Source organism: Neofelis nebulosa, chromosome 5 (genome assembly GCF_028018385.1).
Source record: "Neofelis nebulosa isolate mNeoNeb1 chromosome 5, mNeoNeb1.pri, whole genome shotgun sequence".
Lineage (NCBI taxonomy): Eukaryota > Metazoa > Chordata > Mammalia > Carnivora > Felidae > Neofelis > Neofelis nebulosa.
In genome coordinates, this window is record NC_080786.1 from 49,787,937 (window position 1) to 49,813,354 (window position 25,418).

Genomic DNA, 25,418 nt, shown 5'->3' on the forward strand with positions numbered 1-25,418 from the left:
CCCCGCTCTTTCCCCACACAACAAAGCTTCAAGTAGTCTGATTTGCTGAACCCAGCATCTTGCCTGTCCCCACGCCCAGGGCAGGATTTGGGAAGGATTATTTTTAAACTAGCAATAGCAACACAAAATGCAAGAAACTCATTACATTTGATTTCTTTTCAAGTTACCTTACAAATATGGTCTTTAAAGTCATAATGAAAACACTCAGAGACATAAATTGCTGCTTAAACCTATCCCCTGTAGAAGCTATCTTCTGCTGTGAACAGATGAAAAGGAAAATATTTCTGAGTGCTCTGGGTCCCTTACTCAGCAGTCACATATGAGCTGCAATTGAAAAAAACACTCACCAAGTGTTTAAAAATCTGCTTTAATTATATTTCCATGAATTCCAAGAAGAACATCATTGCAGTTAATATTACAAAAAAGCAGAGAGGGACATCTGAACATGCAATAAAAAATGGATTCACAGTGAAAATAACGTATGTTGGTTCTAAAATATAGTTACGTGGCTCCGTGAAGGGAAAAGGTTTCTTCTAATTATCTATTTACTTGGATTTTATTATGAGAAAAATGTTTTGTTTTGTTTTTTTCTGCTCGACAGCTTTGGGGATGTTTTCAATCTGTGCTACAACTATTGTTAGCGTCTGACAGAAGTCCCTCGTTCTGAAAGCCATTATTTGCAGTCTATAATTTAATCAGAAAATTCAAAAGTACAACAAATAGCTTGGCAACTGTGTGCTTGTTACATACAAAGCCGTTAGCAAAAATATGTAACAAAATTTATGTAAAACAAACAATTTTGTCTCTATATACAGAAGTTTGTTTTCTCCCTCACACCCTCCCAGCCTACTCTAAAATGAGAGGGTGTGAGGGGAACAGCTACCAATCTCCTTTGAACTCTTATTCTGCCTGGGGTAGAGAAATCTTAAAAGGTAGGGTAACTCTTTCAATCTTCTTTTAGCTGAGTTATAAAAATGAGTTTGGGCTTCTGAGCGAAGAAGGAAAACTAGGAATGATGACGATAGCTTTAAAATAAAGAATGTACCCCTTTGTCCTTTGCAAAGTTTCTTAACGAACTCAGCAATTAGAGAGTAAAACTGACTACATTTGTGACTGTGATCTGAGGACACAGAGCAAAGGGGGTGGTAAAGAAACGTACATACATCATAACCCAAGCCGCTGAGAACTGTCACACCTAGGGCATGCACATATTTCTTACTGACGGCATTTACACTTCAGGGAAGAGAGATCATATGCACATGGGAAATGTCACCCCAATCTATATACAAACACATAAACAGGAAGAACATGTGGAGTCAAAGGGAGACCAAAGCACAAGTTTAAAAATACATTTTAAAATCATTTCAAAGCCAAGACCATATTTACTGAAAACTCTGACAACTCTACGGAATACCTTGTAAACACTGAAAATGCAGCTTTACGTAATTCACAGTCTCAAAAGAAAATAAATTTCTGGTTTGTCATCACTGTTTGGCTCGGTCTGCAGAACAGAATTATCCGGACAAAACTGGTCGACGTAGCCAGGGCGCAAGGCTGCGCACGCCCCTTCGGGGATGCCGCGGCCCTCCGGGCCCCCGGCTTTGGTGCTCCTCAGATAGCCTGCGATGTAGGAGCCGGTGGAGTGCCGGTTGCCCGCAGGCAGGGGCGCTGACGGCTTGTTTCGAAGAACCACTCCTCCCGCGTGGCTGGGGTTTACACCTTTTTGCTTGTTGGCTTCCTGCTTTTCCTTGGCACGACTGGCAATATTGCGCACTCTGCTCTGACTTCTGGATGACAGCTTTCTGACCAGTGCCCTGGGGAACTGGTTGGCATCCTGCTTTGAGTAGAGCACTTGACAGCCCTCGTCCTGGTCAAAAGACACAAGCTTCCGCAGCTGCTCGGTCAGGGCGTCTATAGGCTCTAAGGACTTTGTCTTCACAGTCACACCCTTCTTGTCTCTAATGCCAGTTGTAACAAAGCTCTTACTGATACACTGGTACTTGCTTTCGAAGTTGCAGGCAATGTCCTCTGACGTTAGGTCCCCCAGACTTTTGGATTTGCAAGGACTGGGCAGCTTCAGAGCAGGCAGAGGAGGATGTGTGGGCTGCTTGGGGGTGGGGGCATGCATGGCTTCATCACTAGACAGGGGCACACAGGTCTGGTTCGTTTTTGCATCTGAATTTGAGCAGGTGTTATGCATAAAACCAGCACCCTGATAGGCTAGACAGGAAATGCTTTGATTTTTGACATCTTGAATATTGTTGAAGATTTCAGACACAGAAGAGTGGACAGTCTCTTTACAGTAGCCATTTCTCAAACCTCTTTGAAAATGTTCCACCACATCCTGACCGTACTTCAGTTTTAAAGGAGAATCAAGGTGACTTGTGTCCTCTCGTCTATATTCATAGGCTGTTATAGACAGGTTTTCTGAGTCCCCATCCATTTCCACGAGACTGCTCTCTCCAGAATTTAAACAGAGAGTGGCATCGGCTATTACATCTTCCAGCGTCGAGTCCGTGCAAGTGGCAGGGCCGTGGTTCTTTAGCATTTCCCAGTCTTTTCCATGGTTGGGACTTTTTGGTAACTGGCAGTGAGAAGTGTTAGAGGACCCAGGCAGGCTGTTTTCCACAGCCCCCGTCTTGGCCTTACCAGAAAGGTTGTCATCTGGTTTGGTTTTAGAGACAGGAGTGCAGGTAGTTTCGCAAACTGTGTGTGTGGAGTGTTTGGAGGTCTCGGGACTTGAGAAAGCAATTGGCTCAGGAGATGAGCACAGGAAGGATGACCTGGGTTTTCCCATGGAAAAGTCAGGCCTGAAAGGGAATTTTCCATCCAAGGGGGGCAAGGGAGAATGACGTGACACGGCACTGGCACCATGGACGTGAGAAACGACTGTGAGGTTTGCCTCATCACTGGCCTCCTCACACTGGCCAATCAGGGCAGAGATGGAACTGCCCGGCTCGCTCTCATTCGTTAAAGTGACATCGTCAATAAGATGGGAAATTTCACTCTCCTGCAGAACGGCAGTGGAATGTGAGTCAGGTATGTCAGAACAGAGCGTAGAGACGTCTGACAATGAAAAGGATGTTGCAGCTCGGCCCTTACCCCAGTGACCTTCTAAGTTCTTAATCTCCAAATTGCTTTGAGAGAAAATGCTTCCTGACAACATGCTTTTCTCTTCCACAGAGCCCCCCACATTGCCACTTTCCTTGGTTTTCACACCACACAGACCTTGTGTTGGAGTAATGGCAGGATCAAGAGCCAAACGCTGCCGCGGGGAGAGGGATTGGCTGGGGCACTCATGTTCCCGGCAATCACTTGACACGTTTGCTTTGGCTCTCCCACCCTTAGGACCTGGCACTCCCCATGGTTCTCCCGTGATTGCCATGCTGGCAACAGACGTGGTGGAGTTGCCTTGGCTGATGTCTTTGTGTAGGAGAGCGCTAGAGGAAGAGGACAACTTTCTGTTGAAATTTGGAAAATGTTGGTCTTTTACACTTGCCTTCCCTTTTCTTCCATCCTTATCTTCTGCTGAATGAAACAAAGAATATTTTAGGTAACATGTATCGCTTTTTATAGACCCTGCAAACACTCATGTTTGTCTTCAGACAGACAAATGGAGAATGCAGATCTGTTACATCGTGACAGAATATAGTTATGGATTGCAGAGGTTTGTAACAAAGTGTCTGTGTGATGAATAAATGGTAAACTATATTTATAGGAATTTCACTGAAGCTTCCCTTTGAGTATCTATTACATCAGCTAAGGATGTAATATTCATTGTCAAAAAAAAATGTCAATGAGTTACCATACTTTTACAGTGAGGATTACCTTAAGTTGTTTCCTATTCAGATTTGTACTACACAGAAGCATGGCAATAAAAATAGAACAAGACAGTTCTGTTAAACAAAGTACTGTGGTACCTGCAAGCAAGATACTATAAGCTTTCAAAGTTACACATGTATTAGTAAAAATCACAAATCATATTATCTTAAAAAACATCTTGGCAAAACAGCTACTTTAATCAGGTTCTGAAGCAGGTTAGAAGGTACAATAAATGTATTAAAATACCAGTATCTATTTGAGGTGTAAAACTAAAGACTTGGTCACCAATTCTATGCTGGTGCTAATATCTAATTTTTTGTTAATCATATTTTTGTTTTTAATACACAAATTTCATACTGCATTTTCCCCTAAAAGAGGCAGTAAAATATTGGGCACCGTATGGAAAGCTATAAAAACACAAAATTCACAATAATTTGGGCTACTCCATCATGCTTAGGATAATGCTAAGAGAATATCAAATGTTCAATTATTCTTGATCTAATTAATAGCTTTTTTTAATGCTTTCAGTCAGGATATATAAAAAAGAAGAATTTATTTAACTTACCAAATACCTTCCTAACTAAAGAAAAATCCATCATAAAAAGTTTGATAAACCCAAAAATTATCAAGGAAAAAATTAAATACCCTATGATGTTACCACTCAGAGATAGCTACTGTAACCTTCCTTAGAGGGACAAAATTATATACAGAATTTTGTATTCTGCATTTTCTCCACTTTTTTTTCCTCCATTATAACTTGAATCATTGCATGGCTATGTTTGTTCTATTGTTACCATAAGTCTCATATAATATACATGAAAATGACAAACCTATATAGCTGTTAAAGGGAGGATACACACATCAACTAAATATTGCTTTCTGGGTTAACCAGTATTGATTTCTATTGAGTACAGATTTATCTTCCCCCAAAATGGGATTTTGAAATAAACTTTAAAGTTTGTATTTCGTCTCTTCTCTGACACTGCTCCTAGCAAAATTTCAAACCTTTAAACTCTCTTTTTCTCTTCAAATAAGCCATTCAAAAATTCATTTGTTCCCTTAGAATATCTTATAATAAAAATCCACATAAGCAAAATGAAGTTTGTGAGAAAAGAGAAGACTGAAATTAGATTGATTGATAACAGGAGTATTTTCCTAAAGTAAATAGGTATCACATCATACTTGTCTGACAAGATTCTGATTTAATTAAAACTCTTGTTGCAGCGACATCAAATGCACAGTTTTGGTGCTTAAATTACCAAGGGCAGGGGAAGGAGTCACTGACACAATTCAGGAGCTCTTTGGTACCGTGCAAAGCAGGCATCATTCTTTATCAAGTTCTTGATATGAATGAAAAAGCATTATGCTCAAATTAAGAAAAAGATGGGTAATGCTTGGTCCCTATGCTTGAGGAGCCTATAACCGGACAGGAACCATGGACATGCTTCCTTCCCTGCCAGTATCCGGGGATCAAGGAAATGAGACCACAGGAAAATATCACCTGAGGTACCTCTTGAAGAAGCAAAGATTTCTCAAGTAAAGAAGATGGCGTGCTGTTAACATCTGGCTTTACTTCATTCTCCATAAACATTTCCAATCATGGAAATGTGTTATACATTGGGGAAAGAAATGCAACTACAGTTAACCTCAGAAGAATCACTATGATTCTATTTAAGCTCAGAACCATCAGTAACATTTGTACCCACTTGGTAAAACAAGATCTCTGCTCCTATTTTGCAGGTTTCACCTCCCTGCACGGCACCTCGCAGACCCACGGGCTCTGTACCATCACACCTGATCGTTCCCCTATCAATTACAAACTTCGATGTTATTTTAAGGCTTTAGGTGACTGGAAAATAGCTCTTCTACCACCCTCTTCCCAAAGTTTAAAATCCTGTCTGAAGGTAACATTAAAAATTACTTATTTTTTAGTATATTTTTACTTTGACTATAAAATGTCAACCAGGTCCTAATGGTTATCAGGGACCAGAATATGGGTTCAAAGGATTTATTCTTAGAGAAACGTAAAGCATCTTACCCAGGGAGCTTTCTTTTCTGTCAGTGTCCTTTGCTGTTTCAGATACAGGTAGTGACAAAGCCCCCAGCAGACTTTTGTCAACAGGCATAGAGACAGGGCGCTCTTGCAGACTCCGTGTGGTCCTCCTCAGGACACCATCCTGATCTCTCGCAGCCTCAGACACAGAATCCTTTATCTCTACCATTTCTTGGAAGCCCATTTTGCTCTTTTTTCTGCCTTTGGCTGGAGCACTGGCAGTGCGTCGCAGAATTCTATCTCCAATTGATCGTTTCCGAACATAATGGGAATTGTTTTCTGAAGAACCGTGCCTGGGATTCTTATTGAACAATCCCTTCAGACCTTGGAGCTGTCTGTTCTGAAGACACAAAAGAATGAAGCACAAGTTAAGCAAATCCCATTGTGGCAACCGCTTGCCTTTGACATGACAGCTCCATGAAAAATGAACACAAAACAAAATTTTACAGCCATTGAAGTATATTCAAACCAAGAAAATGGCAGCTCACAGCATGTCTACACAACACCATGCATGTCTTATTGACCTTACTTTGTGAGGAAGCAGCCTTCCATTTTCACAACCAAGCTACCCAGAAGTTTCCTACCCAGAGATGATGAGGTGATAGGAAAAGTTTCCACACTTAATAGACTGTTATGAACTTCAGCCGCCTTAACGCAAGAGATGCATGTTTCAAAGTGGTAAGCAGGAAATGGAGTGATATGAGAGAGCATGCTGCCATAACCATTTAAAAAGAAATATGTCGGCAAGAACAAAGCACCATGCTGAGAAACTACCTTTGTAGCTCCTAGAAAGTGCAATATAGTATAACTGGGGTTGAGTATTAAAGGACTCCACTGCAAGGGAAAAAAACAAAACACAACAAAACACAATTTGGGCTCATTCAAGAAAAGTGGCACAAGTAAAAACCAAGGAGAAGAATAAAAATGCTTCTATAAACCCTTTCTTCCACTTTCGGTGAGTGTTAGTCACAGGTTCATTCGCTGCTCAGCTCATCACCTCCGCATTGTGGATTATGTATCCCAACCCAAATACACCTTGAAAGTAATATATAATGTGACTTGAGGAAGACATCTATGTAGGAACATGGAAATCCTATGGAACACTTTCTTTTTCACATTTTAATTTATTTCTGGCTCAAGTTTTAAACAAATTCTGAATTTTATTGTTTCCCTCAAGCCTGATAAATGCTAGAGATACTACTACTTTGTTAACCTGGGATTCCTAGAAATTCAAGAATCATTTTCTAATGTTTACATTTGTGTGCAATTGTGCCAGAGGAAGCATTTCAACAAACAGCATGGGCAGAAACCAAGGATTAAACACAGAACATCACAGAATAAAACTTTACTACTCTTAGAAATTAGAATCCTTAGTGCCCCTCCCATACCGGCCGATGTACAGCTAAACATTATACCCTCTAATTCAGCCTGAATTGGTCCACTCCCTAGAATTTGGCTTGCAGTTACAACAGTATTAATATTAACCAACATTTTTGAACATTTACTATATGGTAGGCAGCTTTCTAAGGGTAAGGATAGCGTATTGACGAGGTAGGTACTATTTTTACCCTACATTTATAGCTGAGGAAGATAAGGCACAGAGAATATATAGAAGTCTACAGGAGACTTTCTAATAAAGAACACTGGACATTCCAAGGTGCTAGTCAATGCTCTTACAGTCCCTCCAAATCACATCTGGTCCTGGAAATTCATTCTAGTGGCCAAATCCCCAATTACTTGGTGTGCCTACAGGATAGCCTATTGATTTGTAAACCTCAAGTGAGCTGTGTACTGAAGAGAACAGCACGAGGAGAAAAATAGGTTACATTTTTATAGTCTATTTCTTAAAAGAAAGAGTCCTTATAAAGTCCTTAAAATTCCCGTGGGTGGGGAGTTTTAGGTTTTCAGTTAAATACAAAGGCACCAAATGAACACCTCCTGCCTAGAACTGGCTAGAATCACAGTCTGGTTAGTACTCGTAATTCATCAAACATCTGAGACACTACATTTCCTGCTGCAGCCAGCTAGGTCTTCTTAAGTATTTAAATAAAATTTAACGTTTAACTATATATTTATTGTTTTAGTGAAACAAATGATCATCTGAGAGAATAGCAGCTTTCTCATAAGCCCAGAGAGCCCCCCTGGGTGGAAGCAATGAGTACACACCCCAGAACAATGGAAGGAACACATGTGGATCAAGATGGGACCTGATAGGATAGCACACTAGGCTTCTCAATAGTTTTCTGCTAAAGAACAGCTTTGTCAAGATGTATGTTCCTTTTAAGCAATCAGTCAAAAAATAAGTTTGTTAAGGATCGCATTGTTGTTGCATGTGGCTTTAAGCACTACAATCTTTCTCACCTTTCCATAGATTTCATTGATTGTTATGTGGACAAATATGGATGCTTCTGTCAGTCCTTCCAAATAGACATGCCGGTAGCCTGATAAAAGCAGAGAAAACAGTTTCCTTTTACTTGAACTTACATTTGGCTTTCCCATTGGTGCAACTGAATTAAGTATTTGACTTTACTATAATTCTTTACATTTCATAAAACATGTCAACACTCATATAATACATAGTTTATATATCATATATGCCATATGTTGTGTATATCACATATCATATATTCAGTTTTCCAAAGAAAACTGAATGGTCAGCCTAGAAAGGAAAAGCCAGCCTATACCTACCCGGCACTAAGCTGCTGAAGGTCACGGTTCTTTGTCCAACAAAGTCTCGTCCAATCGGATCATGATCCCACACAAGGAACCGAACCAAAGCTATTTCTGGCATGTGTACTGTAAATGTCAGGGTTTCTTCCCACACAGGGTTAAATCCTCAGAGAAATAGGAAGAAAAAAATCAGAAAAGCAAAGGGCTTGACTAAAAATGAATTGGCAGCATCGCCTGCAAAGCAGACTGAAAATTGCTTGCAATGGTTATTAAACTCGTGAAGATGACCAAGCCACTCCAGGATGCCTTCCTGAAATAAACCCTTGGAATTTGCCCCATTGCCAGAAAATAATTGGTAGGAAAATTGCCTGTAAATGATTACATCAATTCTAATAATCTTTGATGCCAAACTGCATTGTAGGGAAAGTTCCTTTAGGCAATTTCAGAATGCTTCAGTAAGCTCAAAAAGTACCTTTAGTAGTGGTCTAAGAATAATGCTTTAGGAAAAAGAAAAGAAAAAAGGAGAAAAAGAAAGAAAGAAAGAAAGAAAAAAAGAAAGAAAGAAAGAAAGAAAGAAAGAAAGAAAGAAAGAAAGAAAGAAAGAAAAAAGAAAGAAAGAAAGAAAGAAAAAGAGAGAGAAAGAAAAAAAGAAAAAGAGAGAGAAAGAGATACTTTGCCAAATATAATCATGCTTCTCACCCACAAAAGATTCTGCTACTATAATAATCACCAGCAAACATTTTATAAGGTCCTGTGCAGGTTCCAATGCCACTGTACATATGGCATCTTACTTAATTCTTATGGCAATCCTCTAAGGATGGCAAGACAGGGTTTTGGGTTTTTTCTAATTCAGAAAAAATACATGCTATTTTTCAAAACTACACAACTTTTTTAAATTACACAAGTTATAAATGCTTTTTTTAAGGTAAGAAATGTAAGCATTTATAAGTCATTTTGTAGTTGAGAAAATTGATATTCCGAGAAAAGAATACACCTAAAGTCACACTAGTTACAGAGCTGAATTAGACTACACCCTATTGTTTTCCAGTGGCTTCTCATGAAGCTAGACCTTAATACATGAAAGATATATTTTCATAGCCATTGAAAATAAATAGAAAGATATATAATTCAACTCATATTCTCAAAGTAAAAATACACTTATTTCTTGATAAAATTTTCTCAGACAAAATAATTATATAAACTGCTAAAAATTCAAATACTCTGTAAATTTGTTTCTCTTTTCTAAAAATGCAAATAAGTTTTATCAAATACAGCAGTCAGGAGGCATCAGCCACCTGACCCTATTAAATGCCTCAGGTAAGGAAGTAATTATGGACTGAAATCACTGAGATGCCCCTCCTGAACAAGAGAAGAGATTCTGTTTTTGTTAACTTGGTAATGACCTCTCAATTACTTCTGAGACTAAAATAAAAACAAAAACAAAAACCAGAAAAAAACACACCACCAATGGGCATTGGTAGGAAAATGCAATATAGGAAGTTTGCTTCCTTTAAGCATGTCATTTCCTAAAGTCATAGGCTTATGCTATTCTTGAATCCCCAAATTCCTTTCCTTAAACTAGAAAATACCTAGGGTCTCACTATGAACCTCTAATTTCCTGAATGTTTTGAGCATTGAGGTTTAGAGTTCAAGTATTAATGACTAGAGACTGAAAAAAAAATAGGTATGCCACAATGTTTGTCAAATATATGAACAAACCCCATTTAAGAAGATTACCAAGAAAAAGACATGAGGCTTGGGTAAAGAAAGCTTTGTTTTACATCATGACCAGAATACAAGAATGCTGCCAATAGACCAGATGCACATATCAAGAAGTCAACTTGCCAGTGCATGCTGCACTTGCCTTTAGAGTTTTACATGCTCCAGAAAAAGAATGAAAAACCATCAAGACATGTAGGCTTCATGAATGAGAGCTTTGAAGCAACTATGTCATGAAAACACAGAGGCATTTTCCTAATTTTTAACCCAGCCCTTTAAAATAACATTTATTCTCTTCATTAGGGAACACACACACACACACACACACACACACACAATTTGCTTCAAAAGCAAAGAATTTAGGAGCCTAGATTACAACATCCACCAGAACATACCATGCACCAAACCCACACTTACTCAGTTTTATGTGTTTAAAAGATTTTAACATAAAATTCAGATGGCAGTTACAAATTTTAGGGATCTGTTTCTTTTCCACATAGATAAATTTTTCTTTTTCAGTACAAATTTTGTTTTTAGAGCTTCTTGATAAAAAGTAAACAGATTATGAGGGCACCTGGGTGGCTCAGTCGGTTAAGCGCCCGACTTCAGCTCAGGTCAATGATCTTGCAGTTTGAGCTCCGCGTCAGGCTCTGTGCTGACAGCTCAGAGCCTTGAGCCTGCTTCTGATTCTGTTTCCCTATCTCTCTGCACCGCAGCCACCCACCCACCCCCCGCCCCCACCCCCACTTGCACTCTCTCTCTCTCTCTCTCTCAAAATAAATAAATAAATAAATAACCAACCATTAAAAAAAGAAAAGCAAACAGATTATCATCTTACCATTGTCATCTACTACGCGAGTTTGATCTTTACAGCAGTCTACTGGCAATCCAATAATTTCAACTTCAACAAAAGGATCAATGATCTACGTAAATAAAGAGAGTATTATTACAACTGATACATTTCTACATGTGTGTTAATTGAGAATATTGGCCACATTTCAACAGCAAACCATTTTATTAGGTGCTTACTGAGAAAGAGAAACTGAACAACAGATTTAGATATATGAAACATAACTAGAAGACTAAATTTTTGTTTGCCAGTATTTACTGATGCTACACAAATTTTATCCAATGAACCCACAAGTCCAGTTCAAGGTATATACCCAACAGAAATGAGACCTTTTGTCCATGCTCAGAGCAGCCATATTCGTAATAGTCACACACTGGAAACAACCTACATGTGTATCATGAGTAGGAGGGATGAATTGTGGACTATTCATTTAATGACTATCATACAACAATGAAAAAGAAAAAGTTCTGGTACAGAGACATAACGTTGAGCAATTCAGACACAGAAGAGAATATACTAGGGGTGCCTAGCTGGCTCAGTTGGAAGAGCTTGCAACTCTTGATCTCAGGGTCATAATCTTGAGCCCCACAGTGGGTATAGAGATTACTTAAAAAATAAAATCTTTAAAAAAAGGAGTACATACTGTAAGAGTCCATTTACATACAAGTTGATCATAGCACTATTAATCTGTTGTGATAGGGGTTGGTGTTTGATTTGGGGGTTGGGAATAGATATTTACTGGAAGAGTGAATAGAAGCCTTCTGGGGGGGTTCTCAGATGTTCTGTCTGGATCTGGGTTGCATAAACAATAATTAATCAAGCTATCCACATTTGATTTGTGCATTTTACTGTATTTAAATCAACTGAGTACTATAATGTAACTTTAAATTTTTTTTAATGTTTATTTATTTTTGAGAGAGACAGAGAGACAGTGTGAACAGAGGAGGGCCAGAGAGAGAGGAAGACACAGAATCTGAAGCAGTCTCTGGCTCCGAGCTGTCAGCACAGAGCCTGATGAGACCATGGCCTGAGCTGAAGTCAGACACTTAACTGCTCTTTTAAAGTTACATTAGGTCAAAAAATTAAAAGACTAAGAAGGAATCAATAGAAAAACTGAATGCTTAGTCTTCTTTCCCACATTCCCCACATCCCCTAGCCTCCAGAAGGGATCCTGATTTTATCATGCAAATAAGCTCTTTTATCATGCAAGTTCTGGATAATGAGCAATGAAAGACTGGAACCTAAAGAGTCCAGAAAGAGCAGGTCTAAAAGTGTAAAGGAGAAACTAATGAAGTCTGAGAAAACATGTTCTAGGAACTGGGGAAGTAAGGGGAATATGGTGTTTTGGGGGGAGCTTCAGGAAATAAGAGCTAGAAGAATGCTGGGAAAACATGCTGAGAAAATTGGGTGGATACACATACTTTTTGGCTACTACATAAACTCTGATGTTTATTCATTTTCAATAGGGCATTTTATGCTAGAGGTTTTTCCTTTTAATAGAACCCTGTGCTAAAACTGGACAATTGGGTAGCTCAGATTTTGGGGGGCAACTAATAAGTATGACTTCTGACTTCTGTTCATAAGGAATTCAAGAAAACCAAGACTTGAAGAGCAACTTCCTGCTTCAAAACTTGGCTCCTGTGCTGCCTTAGGCAAGTATCTGTGCTTCAGTTCCTCAAATGCAAACTTGAGACACCAGTGTCTGCTTCCACATACAGTAATCCAGCTGAGATGCTGGAAGAACAGAATTGGATGGTTGGCAGCAAGACTGGAAAGAGGTGTGGGAGGTAGAAGTCCGAGGAGATGGTAATATATCATATGTGGAGAGCAAAGACAAGATGAAAATTTAAGATGACAATCAGTTTTCTGAATGAAAGCAAGACTAATGGTTATTTCATTCTCAGACGGATAAACAATGTGAGAGATCATGGGTTGAGAATTCAGGGAGCCTGGATAGGGGGAAAAACTGTATCTTTATCTTATCTTTATTTTCATTAGCTTATGACTAAAGCCCAATATAATAGTACTAGAATTGTAATTTTGTATCTGGTAGAAATCATGGATGCTTTTGTGTCCTATTACAGTTGTTGCAGAAATTTCCATGTATCATCTACATTTATCACGGCTTCAAAATTCTAATAGTTAATTAACCAACCCCTAGATCCTGCTATTTATTGCATTAATAGATATATGCATATCACAATTTATTTTTAATATTTTGATAAGTGAATTTCAATATAACTGATTTCCAGTATATCCCTACATATTTTATTTTATGCATCAAAATTTTTATTCTGAGAAGGGGTCCAGATGGCCACATTATATACCAAAGGGTTCCATGGCTCAAGAAAAGTTGAAATCTCCTGATAGAGAACCTTATAAGCCAAGTTAAGGAGATTGGGTTTTATTTTAATGACCAAAAAAACCATATTTCCTCATATATATAAAAAATTACTCTAACTCCCCCACACTATATATTAGTTACAAAGGTAAAGAGATAACTAGGCAATGAAAAACACCTGGAAGAAACCCCCTATTCAAGTAATGTGATCAATCACTGAATAAAGTGACATCACACAGATCCTGATGTGATGTACTGAGAAGGACACAACGTTGCCCAGGGAGTACTCCTGACAAATACATTTATGTTTATTCCATTCATGAAGAAGCAATCAGGACATTAAATTCAAATTGAAGGACTTTATAAAAATAACTGACTTGGGCATTTTGTAAAATGTCGATATCATGAAAACAAAACAAGAAAGCCGGAGGACTGCTGTAGAATTTAAAAGGACCAGAGAGGGGCACCTGGGTGTCTCAGTCAGTTAAGCCTCCGACTTCGGCTCAGGTTATGATCTCACAGTTTGTGAGTTCGAGCCCCGCATCAGGCTCTGTGCTGACAGCTCAGAGCCTGGAGTCTGCTTCAGATTCTGTGATTCCCTCTCTCTCTGATCCTCCCCCCTTCATGCTCTGCCTCTCTCTGTCTCTCAAAAATAAACAAACATTTAAAAATGTTGTTGTTGTTTAAAAAAAAAAGGGGGCCAGAGACAAATGACAATTAAAAGCAATGTGTGATCCTTGATTGGATCCTGAATACATAAAGAAAAAAAAAAAGGACATAAGGACAATTTGGGGATAACTGGAGAAAACTGAATATTGATTTTATATTAGATAATATTATTGCATGAATGTTAAAAGTCATGCCTTTATTATGGCTATACAGGAGAACGTTCTTATTTTTAGGAGATAAATGCTGAAGATGGTATGTATTTAGGGGTGAAAGGTCATAATGCCAACAATTTATTCTCAAATGACTGCAAAGAAATGCAAATGTGTGTATTTGCACTTGTGTGTATATGTATACATATATATACACACACACACATAAAATATACTTATGCACACATATATAAATACATTTACACATGAAAGAGAGAGAAAGGAAATGTAACAAATTTTGTAATTTTATAAGTGAATCTAGGTGCTGGAGATGTGGCATTAATTTTACTATTCCAACTTTTCTGAGGTTTAAAAATTTTCAAAATAAAAAGTTTGAGAGAAAAAGTAAGAAGTGAGTCCTCATTTTTGCAGACAGTGAAGAAAAGAAAGAAGGAAAGGAGAGGTAAGGATACATATTCTGACACTGCCCAATTACTCCTGCTGCTTAGAGGACAGAATGGCCACAGGGAGACCAGTCAGCTGGGAGGTTACCACAGCAGAACTGACAAGAGACAATGGTGGTGTGGATTAGGCTGGCGGCAACGGAGATGGAACAAATGGTCCCATATGAAGCTCCTGCTTCCTGAGAAGTAGGACACGGTGCCATCTGTTGAAGATGAGAAGGAAGTGATGAGAACACAGGTTCGAGGAGAGAGAAGGCTGGAAATGGCCACTGTGGAGAATGGGAACGAAGGTTGACAAGGTGAGGTGGATGGCCACAGGGTATCACGGGTCAGCTGAGATTTGCAACAAAGAGCTTATGGTGGAACCCAACACCAGAGCTGTGTGGTGTCCCCAGTCAACATTCAAGATCCAGGCAAAGAGCCTGGGGTGATAGACCTTCTCTGAGAAGAAGGACATGAGCATGCCTCCAAAATAGAAGGTACACTGCATTCCAGAAGGAACCATGTGTGCTTTGCCAATAAGTCAGTTGATATCTGATGAGCTGAGGTCAGTGCTCATTTGTGAACACATACAGATACACACATAGAGAGTGAGAGAGACAGAGAATTCTGAAGATATTTCAGATACAATATAAACATAAAATAATCACGTAATTAACATGTTCATACATGTGGCTTACCTCGCCTCGGTCTCCAAACATGGAGTCTGGAGGTTTGGGGAGTTGCTGTCCACTGATCACTTTCAGGATGAGCTGCTTTTTGGGGTTGGCAGGAAGTGGATCACCAGAGAAAGGGTTGAAAGTACCTAAGCCAAATAAAGCAGAGGTTAAAATCTGAGGCTGGTAACATGGGAAAACACACACACACACACACACACACACACACACACACACACAGTTTAAGCATGTAGAACAAAGAAACGACAAATGCTGAATTACTACAGTGTTTTTTAGAGAAAAGAAATGATCACATAACTATCAGTGTGGCTTTTGACCGAAGGCAATGCCAGCTGGCATTTCTATAGCTGTGGTTTTTGCTAGAATCCATGCTCCCAAAGGCAAAAGAATGGGCCAATTTGAAACATCTGTGATGCAATTATCAATCATGGCATGAGGGAAGAGAAGCATGTTATTGGAATGCCAATAGTGTAGAGAAGAAGAGCAGTTATGTCAGATGTGAATAATCCCCTAACTTAAACTATCATAGGTATAGGCAGTGAATATAATAAACGGAAAGAAGACCTGAAACTGAGTAAATAGAAGAGTAAGAAAACATGCAAAGCATAAAATCCAGAAGGCACATCTGTCAACGCTTTTTTACCTGAATTGTTAAAAAGCCAATTTGGAAATTTTTAAAAGAATTTTAATGAGCAGAGCCAAAAAGAAGTGTTTCTTGATCTAATGCTACATTATCTTTTCTTTTTTGTTAGCGCTAACAAAGACTAAAAGGGCTTGATACAATTGTTTCAGGTGGTATTTTAATTTTGCTAGCAGGTTTCAGACTCACTTATACTCACGGAGTTTCTGAAAGACAGGGCTCAGACCTTAGAAGGCAGCACAATTTATAAGTGATGCCCAGGGAGTATCACGCTGGGACACTGGATTTCAGATAATGATCCATGGCTATCCATGTCCCTCTTAACATAAAAAACCTCACAAGAGAACATTCTAAACACCATGCTACCCAAACATTAAACAGTTGTTTAATTTGCATGCCAATACCTTAACCTATCTATTTTTTTAAAAATCATGTTGCAGGGGCACCTGGGTGGCTCAGTTGGTTAAGTGGATGCCTTCGGCTCAGGTGATGATCTCATGGTTCACAGATTCGAGCCCCACATCAGGCTTTCTGTTGTCAGTGCAGACCCTGCTTCCGATCCTGTTTCCCTCTCTCTCTCTCTCTGCCCCTCCCCACATGCTCTCTCTCTCTCAAAAGTAAATCAGTATCAAAATTTTTTTATAAGAATCATGTTGGAGAACACTGATGTATCACATTTTGCAGAGAGTTCCTTCAATAAGGTTACCTGCATTCAGAGAGACAACCGTGAAATGAACACACACCTTTGCACATTTGCTGGGGTTTGAGGACATAGCCACAATTGCCATTTGTCTTGAATTTGGCTCGGTTTAACTGCATCATTCGCCCTTCAGACTGGTAGTTCAGTGCCACTGTGCAAGTTCAAAGTTTGAGAGAATTAGGCAAGACAGCAGCATAGAGTCAGGACATACAGAGAACCGCTTCTTCCCAAGGCATACGCACCTAGCTGGCAGCCTGCGTTCCAGTACGGCAGAGGGTTGAAGTTACTGGAATCAATGCGGTAGGCAGAGGGGTAAATCCTCGTGAGCTGCTTTTGGTTATAAATCATGAACTGCTCCGATTTCTGCTGAACAACCTGATGTGCTCTTGTTTCGCTAAATGATAACACATTCCCTGTGGTTCCTGGCAGTTTTTAATAAAGGAAAAAGAAAAGTGAGAGCCCCTGCCAAGAAAACACCAGTCACCAAGGACTTTTACCTATGTCAGATTATACCCATAATAAAATGCAGAGCAAAAGAGTGAATTCAACCAGAGTAGCAGTAGCTTCTAACCAAGAAAGATCCATAAAACCCCATTCTTTAGCCATTTTGAGGACTCTTTAGCCATTTTGAGGCCAAATCAGAGGTGCACGTCTGGCTGGCATAACTGCATGTTTCTGAGTCCCCTGTTCTCCCAGGAATTCAAAACATGTCACTAATTCATGCCTATCTGGCTAGTATGATGAGGGCTGGCACAAAAATTGCTTTTTAGGGGCATGAGTCCAACAGAGTATCTTTGCCAAAGATATAGACAGTCATGGATAAATAAAACTATGAAACTTATTCCTGACCACAGGGAGACATTCATTGAAGGCATTCATCTACAAAACATTCATGTGAAACGCATATTAACGGATAGCATTCAGGGTCCAAGAAAATAAAAGACCAATTCCAAAAAAGAAAAAAAAAGGGTTTTAATGTTAACTTAGATAGAATTATGAGTAGGAGTAATAGTGGAGGAAGATTTGTAAAGAGCATTATAAAAAAATAAAATCTCGGAAACAAGAACCATCATCCACCCTCCATACATACAATGAGAAATACAAAGGGAGGTGAAAGAACCGGAAGCCTATATTAACGTTTCCTGACTATCATCAGGAGGTGTCAATCCAGGGCCAAGATGGCTGCCAATTTGAGGGTCATGATGGAGGTAACCTCCCACCAAGCATTCAATTTCCTACCCTTTCCTCCCAATCCCATGTCTATAATGCCCCTACTACTCCTACCCCTTCACCAAACATCCACACCCTACCTCCAAAATGACCAGCCATATGTGTTCTGAAAGAAGCCAGCCTAAATAAAGAACCAAACTTGCCCAGAGCCTCATTCCCATTTCAGTGTTTACTCTGACAAGCTAAATATGTTGGAACCCAGACTGAGGGACACAGCTCATATAGCCAAGTTGCTGAACTACAGAGTCTTGCTGGGCCAGCTGGGCCAGAACCATACCCACACTGCATGTTCATTGGAGCACACAGTTTTCCAAGGTCCCTGTTGTCCTCAGGATTGTATACCCTTAGATATTAAATGCTGGCCAAATGACTGCCAGTTACACTCTAGAGATGGAACTCGGGATGATCATGTATACAAGATAGAGGCAAAGAAATAAGAGCATTGCAGTTTTTAATTAGATGATTTCCCTCATATAGACTCTTTCCTTATCACATATATTTTATTGACATACTTATTAACAAAGTTTACATATGTCAAGCATACTAAAAATAATCTTCTGCAGATTTTGATGAGCAATGCTTTAAACAAGCTAGGAAGAAATACGCTCTTTTTGACAAGCCACATTCAGATGCAGAAACACTATAATCAGTACCACTGTTTTCTATGTCTCTCCACATAAATATGGACACATTATCATTAAGATGACCTTACTAATTAGGCACATATAAATTAGCATATGAATAGATTTGAGTTGCTTTGCATTGGGATAAGACATGCATTCATTATTTAATGCTCATTTTGTGGCCACACACACACACACACACGACAAAAACTCCTAACTTCAAGAGCTAAAGAGTACTCAATATTATTTTCCATTAAGCTAAGAGAATTATGATTACTTAAAGTATTTATTAGAAATTATATTCCTCTAGGGGCACCTGGGTGGCTCAGTCGATGAAGTGTCCAATTCTCGGTTTCATCTCAGGTCATGATCTCATAGTTTGTGAATTCGAGCCCTGCATCGGGCACTGTGTTGACAATGCGGAGCCTGCTTGGGATTCTCTCTCTGTCCCTCTCTCTTGGCCCCTCCCTTGGTCTCTCTCTTTCTCTCTCTCAAAAATAAATAAATAAAAACTTTTTAAAAATTAAAAAAAGAAATTATATTCCTCTAAACCAAATACACCTGTAACACCATTAAACCACTCACTGAGTTTATTTTCTAGCTATGGGTGGTTATTATAAGGATGCGTTGTTCACTTGCTAAGAAAACCAGTTTCTCATGTTCCCTCATGTGAAATTACTTTTCTTTTAATTGTCACCATTTGAAGAAGGAATCAACACAAAAGGTAAGAAAATCTGTACACAGAAAAAGATACACTTGTGGAATGGGAAAAACAAAAAAGATCTGAGGAAAGAATCCTGGAGGTTTGTAATGGACAGAAGACTCACCAAAATGTCATTTTTCCTTCACTAAGACTTGTTGGGAAAATGAGAGATTTTTAACTTATATTTCATTCCACTAAAATTAAAATTAGATTGAAAAGCCACATGACTGTACTTCATTTCCATAAGCATATTCAGTAACTGAACAAAACAGAAATGAGAAGGGAAGAGGGTAAAGAAGAGCAGAAAAGTCCAGGGTAAGAACACCTGTGACTAGGATTTCTCAACTCAACACAAGGCAAATAATAGGTGAAAAACAGTGAAAAGTCCGTCCTTCTGAAATCCCTGCTCTTTCTGCTAAAACTTCAATTTGTGCATGAAATTATTTTCATCAAAATTGGGGTGCCTGGGTGGCTTAGTCAGTTAAGTGTCTGACTCTTGATTTCTACTCAGGTCATGATCTCACAGTTCATGAGTTCAAAGCCCCACATCAGGCTCTGCACTCTGGGATTCTCTCTCTCTCTCTCTCTCTCTCTCTCTCTCTCTCTCTCTGCCCTTCCCCACTCTATCTGGGGTGCTCTCGCTCTCTCACTCTCTCAAAAATAAACATTTAAAAATAAATAAATAAATAATTTTCATCAAAGGGAAAACTTCCAATGAGAAAATATGGGGCTTTTTGAGGTGCTATTTTAGCCAATTAATTTCTTCTTTCTTCTGGTCATTCACACTAGGAACGTCCATCTGTTACCTGGCCACCAAACTAGGTCAGGTCTCCATAGTTCACACCTTGGACAAGACCTTGCTGTAATGCATTTGTCTTTGCAGAATAATGAAGTCCTCCTCAGCCCTGAAGGAAATTTCTCTAGCTCCAGACAATCAGGCAACCACAGTAATCAATATACTCCTCCTGGTGAACTAAGCATTATACTGGCAGTCAGTTTCCTGACACTTACGTTGGATTCTACACAGTTCCAGAAACGTGTGCTGATGATTAACAAACAGTTGACAAAGAAAGGTCAAGAATTTATCTTAGAAGAAAAACTCAGTCCTTACCATCATCCACAATGTCTTGGGCTGCCACGGAGTTTGTATACACCACCAAGTCAGAGAGCTCTCGGCAGAGCTTCATGGTTTTCCTTCGGCGACCCAACCTGTGAAATACACACCCAGGACTAAATGTCATTGTAGAGCTGGAAGACGTTCGGGGTTTTGGTTACTCAACCTTCCCTACCAGCTCCTAATGGAGCCAGGATTAGGACCCAAGTTTGATTCCTAGTTCAGATCTCTTTCCATCACCACACCCTAACTCATGTGGTTTTATTCAATGCTCATCTGAGAATCACAAATTATGTATTTGTGAGTTCTGTCGTGAAGGGCTTGATTGCCATTGTTACCCAGCTAGTGAGGAACACCAGAGTTCACTGGACATCTCCTCCACTTTGGCAGGAGAACCTGGACTTCTATTTGAGAACATTCACAGCAGAGGTCTCCTGGAAGGTGATCCCATCACTCTTATATCCTTTACTGTAGATATGTGTTCAATTTTCTGTACCCTAAGGGTAGGAACCACACACATCCTCTCTGCCCTCACTACTCTTTTATGTATGAACACTCCATCAAAGTGAAGCTAAATATAAAATTTAACTGAGCACTAAATGTCATCCATTCCTACATGCTCTTAATTTCATTTAATTTCAGTCTTTCAATAAAGACACAGGGGTGTGTGTGTGCATTTATCTATGATAAAATTTACATTCCTCTGTGACTCTACTGTATACACAAACTGCCAGAAAATCATCTTACTCATCTGAAATTCTATTGGCAATAATAAAAAAAAGTAGCTAATATTTTTGAGTGCTTAGGTCATTGGAATAGGGATTATTGGGCTAAGTAGTTTACTTCCTTTAATCTTTACAATGAGCCTAAGAAATAGATACATATGAGAAGCCTAACTTGCCCCATGTTAATGCTGAAGGAGCAAGAGTTTCAAGTCTGGCTGATCTCAGATGCCTGGCTCTTAACATGTGCTCATGACCCATCTTCTCCTTTAGTCACCTAGGAGAGCCCCCTGTACTAGCTCATGTGGCCCCTCTCTCTTCTCTACAGCTACTGCTTGGGAAGAGTGTCAGGCACAGTGTAAGTCCCTTACATGTCTTATTATCTCATACCCAGTTGATCTTCACATGTCCTGCTGCACTGAGCACTTGACCATGTGACTTGATTCTCTAGATACATACAACGAAGCCAAGCTGATGGGGGTGGAGAGGCTCTAGGAGTCTGAGCAAAAAACGTGGACATTCTTACCTGTACAGCTGGCCAGTTTCCTTGCCAGAGTTCTGCTGTGTGTCTTCCTCATCATCAGTACTATAAGACTTAGACCGTGATTTTGTGGTTTTCTGCCGGAAAAATCACAGTAAACTTAACAACAAACTCACTGCATCAGGTACATCTACAACGTATGGAGAATGGACTGGGCATTATAATATATACAAAAAGGACAATTACCTGGAAGAAAACAAATTAACCAAATATTGCACCTTGCCTTACTATCAATAACAAACATGCCTATGGTCATAATCATATTAGAATATTAAGGCAAAACTGAGGGTTTCATGCTTTAAGACTGACTTCTAAGCCACATAAGCTGTAGATTTTAGAAAGACTTTATTAGTCATGCATTGAAGGTCTCCATGAATGGAAGGGTCAGAGTTGTCACATCTATTTAAATGACTGCAAGGGGATAAAATATTCTCTTATTTAGGAAACTTACTACTCCTGCTGACTCAAAAAAGGCAAATTTGATTAAAAAAAGACAGTAGTAGTTTTTTTTTCACGAATAACTTTTTCCTGCTTTTGATCAGCATGCATTCGAATAACTGCCTAAATCAAACTGCACTTTTGAGATTGTGGTCCATTTTAATTTCTAGCAAAAGGATGAAAATTATTACCCACAGGATTTAGGCTGAAAGGCTGTAGGACTAAAGGCTGTCAGAAAAAAAGCCTTTTTGGAATGATGCAGTTTCATCCCAACACATTAGCGATAACCCCAATATTTATCAATACGTAACAGAAAAACAAAAGATGGGGAGGGAGCCTCTAATTGCAGAAAACCTTGCCACCAAAACTACGCCTTCCACAAACAAAAGTAAGACCTTTAGATGAGTTCCCTGGATATCTGAGGACTGCAGCTTAGGAAGGAAAAGGGAGCCCACCCCCGCGTTACCATGGGGCCATATCACTCTCTAGATTTTCTCTTTCTCAACAAATAAAACCCCAAGCTGGCACAAACACACTCAGGTCTATTGCACTGATAACAAGGTGCCAATTTAATCTGGATTTTTCTCAGGTGTTACTGATGTTTTGAGAACCTCAGGGAGCACAGTGTGGGAACCCTAGCATCTGATGATTTCATGTTCCAGCTTGGCCTATCACCAAGCTGGCTAACCTCTCCAACTTCCTATTGTGTTTTTTAAAAGGACAGAACAGTAACAACAATTTTAAAGGATTATTGTGATGATTGAATGAGATAGGTGGAAAGTCACTGTGTCAGCTACATAATGTTAGCTTTCAATATAAATAATAAAATCCTGTTTATTAAGATAAGCTGTATGTAGTCTTATGAACATTCATTCATATGATTTGAGATATAATAAATTTTAATTCTATAGCAGCTAAAATATTCCATGAAAGATTTACTTTGGAAAATAATTTTAATTCAAATGAGTAGTTGTAATCAGAAATGAAATTTTCTCCAATTCTACAGATTGTCAGTAACTTGAGGTATTATAATAATAATAGATCTGTCTTTTTAAAGTTCATTTTTAAAAAAATTTTTTAAGATTTATTTACTTTTTGAGAGACGGAGACAGAGTGTGTACAGGGGAGGGACAGAGAGAGAGAGGGAGTCATAGAATCCAAAACATGTTCCAGGCTCTGAGCTGTCAGCACAGAGCCTGACACAGGGCTCAAACCCACGAACTGCGAGATCACGACCTGAGCCGAAGTCGGATGCTTAACGGACTGAGACACCCAGGCTCCCCAAATTTCATTTTTAAATATAAAATGTAAAATGTAGAAATAAGTAATGAATCACCAATGGCCTAGTACTTGGAAAAATGAGGATATGTTTTCTTTCTATATAGATGTGACATCTTATTAAAGTTAACGTACTACATAATCAGTTTTTGACCTTACTCCTTTATTCAATGTTTTGCATGCTGAGCTCTTCAGAGTGATCATCTTTCAATGGCTGTATAATTATTCGTTCTGTGAATGAATCATGGACTGAATAAGTCTTTATGGATGAACATTTTGGTTGTTTTTAATTTTTTATTATAATGACTACCTTGTCCAACCTTTTAATAAATTATCCTATTGATGGAGCAGGAAACTCCAGATACAACACTACTTAAAGTACAGGAAATAGCCTTACAGAAACCTCATGCATAAAGTTTACCATTCAATAATTGATTTCTTGTATAACACATTTTACCTTTTTATTGAAGTATAGTACACATTTAGAAAAATACAATCTTAAGTACACAGCATGATGACTTTCCACAAAGTGCTATCATCCAAATGAGGATTAGCTGTCCAAAAGCCTTCTGACTCTCCCGTTCAGTCATTACCTTCTCCCTAAAGGTAACTACTATCCTGACTTTGACCTCATTGATCTTTTTTGCCTGTTTTTTTTTTTAACGTTTATTTATTTTTGAGACAGAGAGAGACAGAGCATGAATGGGGGAGGGTCAGAGAGAGGGAGACACAGAATCTGAAACAGGCTCCAGGCTCTGAGCTGTCAGCACAGAGCCCGACACGGGGCTCGAACTCACAAACCGCGAGATCATGACCTGAGCCGAAGTCGGACGCTTAACCGACTGAGCCACCCAGGCACCCCTTTTTTGCCTGTTTTTAAACTTCATATAAATGGTATCAAACTGTATGTACTACACTGGGTCTGGCTTCTTTTGTTCAATGTCATGTTTATAAAGATTTTATTGCAAAAAGTTGTAATTGTGTCGTTTTCATTGCTGAAAAATATTCCCTTACGTGAATATATCACAATTTTTATACATTCTGTTGTTGACAAACATTTGAACTGTTTCCTGTTTATTCTATTACAAATAATGTCACTATAAATATTAGGTATATGTCATGAGGCTGAAACACAACAATGGAACTGATAAGACATGGTGCACAATACAGCATTAGTAGATACTGTGAAACAGTGTGAGGTAGTTGCACAAATGCACACTCCCATTGGCAGTGTATAAAGTTCAAGTTGCTCAGCATTTCCACTAACCCTTAGTGCTGTCAATCATTTTATGTCTGCTATTGTGACGGATATGTAGGAAATCTCATCACCATTTTAATTTGCATTTCCTAGAGGATTGATAAGGGTGACCACCTTTTCCATATTAGCCATTTGGAAATCTTCTTTTGTGAAAGCCCACTCAGGTCTTTTGCCCACTTAAAAAACAAAACAAAACAAAATAAAACAAAACTATGGGATCTTTTTATTGATTTATAAGAATTCTTTATATATTCAAGATACAAGTCCTTTGTTGGATATATATATTGAAAATACTCTTACCAGTATGCTCTTTGCTTTTTGATACTTTTAATGAACAGAAGCTCTTAAATTTTAAAGTGGCTTATTAATCTTTTTCTTTTCTGGAGTCCTATTTAAGAAATCTTCAGTTATTCCAAAGTCGCGATGATACTGTCCTGTTACTCTCTAGTTTCTTGAAATTAACTGAATTATGCACATTTGTCGCTCTTAATTCATACCTTATGTTTTCCAAAGTTGGTCATGAGGGATCGTCCATGTGATTTCTTTCCATTTTCCTTCACGTCTGGATGCTGAGTAAATAAAATATAATATGACTATTTCTCTTCCTCCCTCTTTTTTTTCCTTAGTTCTGGTGGAATGGCGGGGGAACCCTCTCTGCCTTAGGGAGAGCAAACAGGTCTTGTTCATTTGTTGCTGTTCCACACCTTCACTACTGCAAAGGTTGTGGGATCTGCCTCAAGAGAGGGAGACACTGGCA

At 38.9% G+C, this 25,418-nt stretch overlaps 1 protein-coding gene across 5 annotated transcripts in view; it reads right to left on the bottom strand.

Moving 5' to 3' along the window:
* Positions 1–351: 351 nt before the first annotated feature.
* PLCH1 (phospholipase C eta 1) overlaps positions 352–25,418 on the bottom strand; it is a 219,298-nt gene continuing 194,231 nt past the window's right edge. The window contains exons 13-24 of one of the 5 annotated variants that reach the window (XM_058730291.1): positions 25,159–25,230; positions 21,673–21,764; positions 20,422–20,519; positions 16,997–17,176; positions 16,798–16,905; positions 15,418–15,542; positions 11,103–11,187; positions 8,564–8,710; positions 8,237–8,316; positions 6,650–6,709; positions 5,861–6,215; positions 352–3,528 (exon numbers count right to left, since the gene is read on the bottom strand). In XM_058730291.1, the coding sequence (XP_058586274.1) occupies positions 1,448–3,528; positions 5,861–6,215; positions 6,650–6,709; positions 8,237–8,316; positions 8,564–8,710; positions 11,103–11,187; positions 15,418–15,542; positions 16,798–16,905; positions 16,997–17,176; positions 20,422–20,519; positions 21,673–21,764; positions 25,159–25,230 (3,483 nt within the window). In that variant the 3' untranslated portion in view covers positions 352–1,447. Of the gene's footprint in view, positions 3,529–5,860; positions 6,216–6,649; positions 6,710–8,236; positions 8,317–8,563; positions 8,711–11,102; positions 11,188–15,417; positions 15,543–16,797; positions 16,906–16,996; positions 17,177–20,421; positions 20,541–21,672; positions 21,765–25,158; positions 25,231–25,418 lie in introns of all 5 variants that reach the window. The other 4 variants (XM_058730288.1, XM_058730287.1, XM_058730290.1 and 1 more) reach the window with 4 other exon arrangements.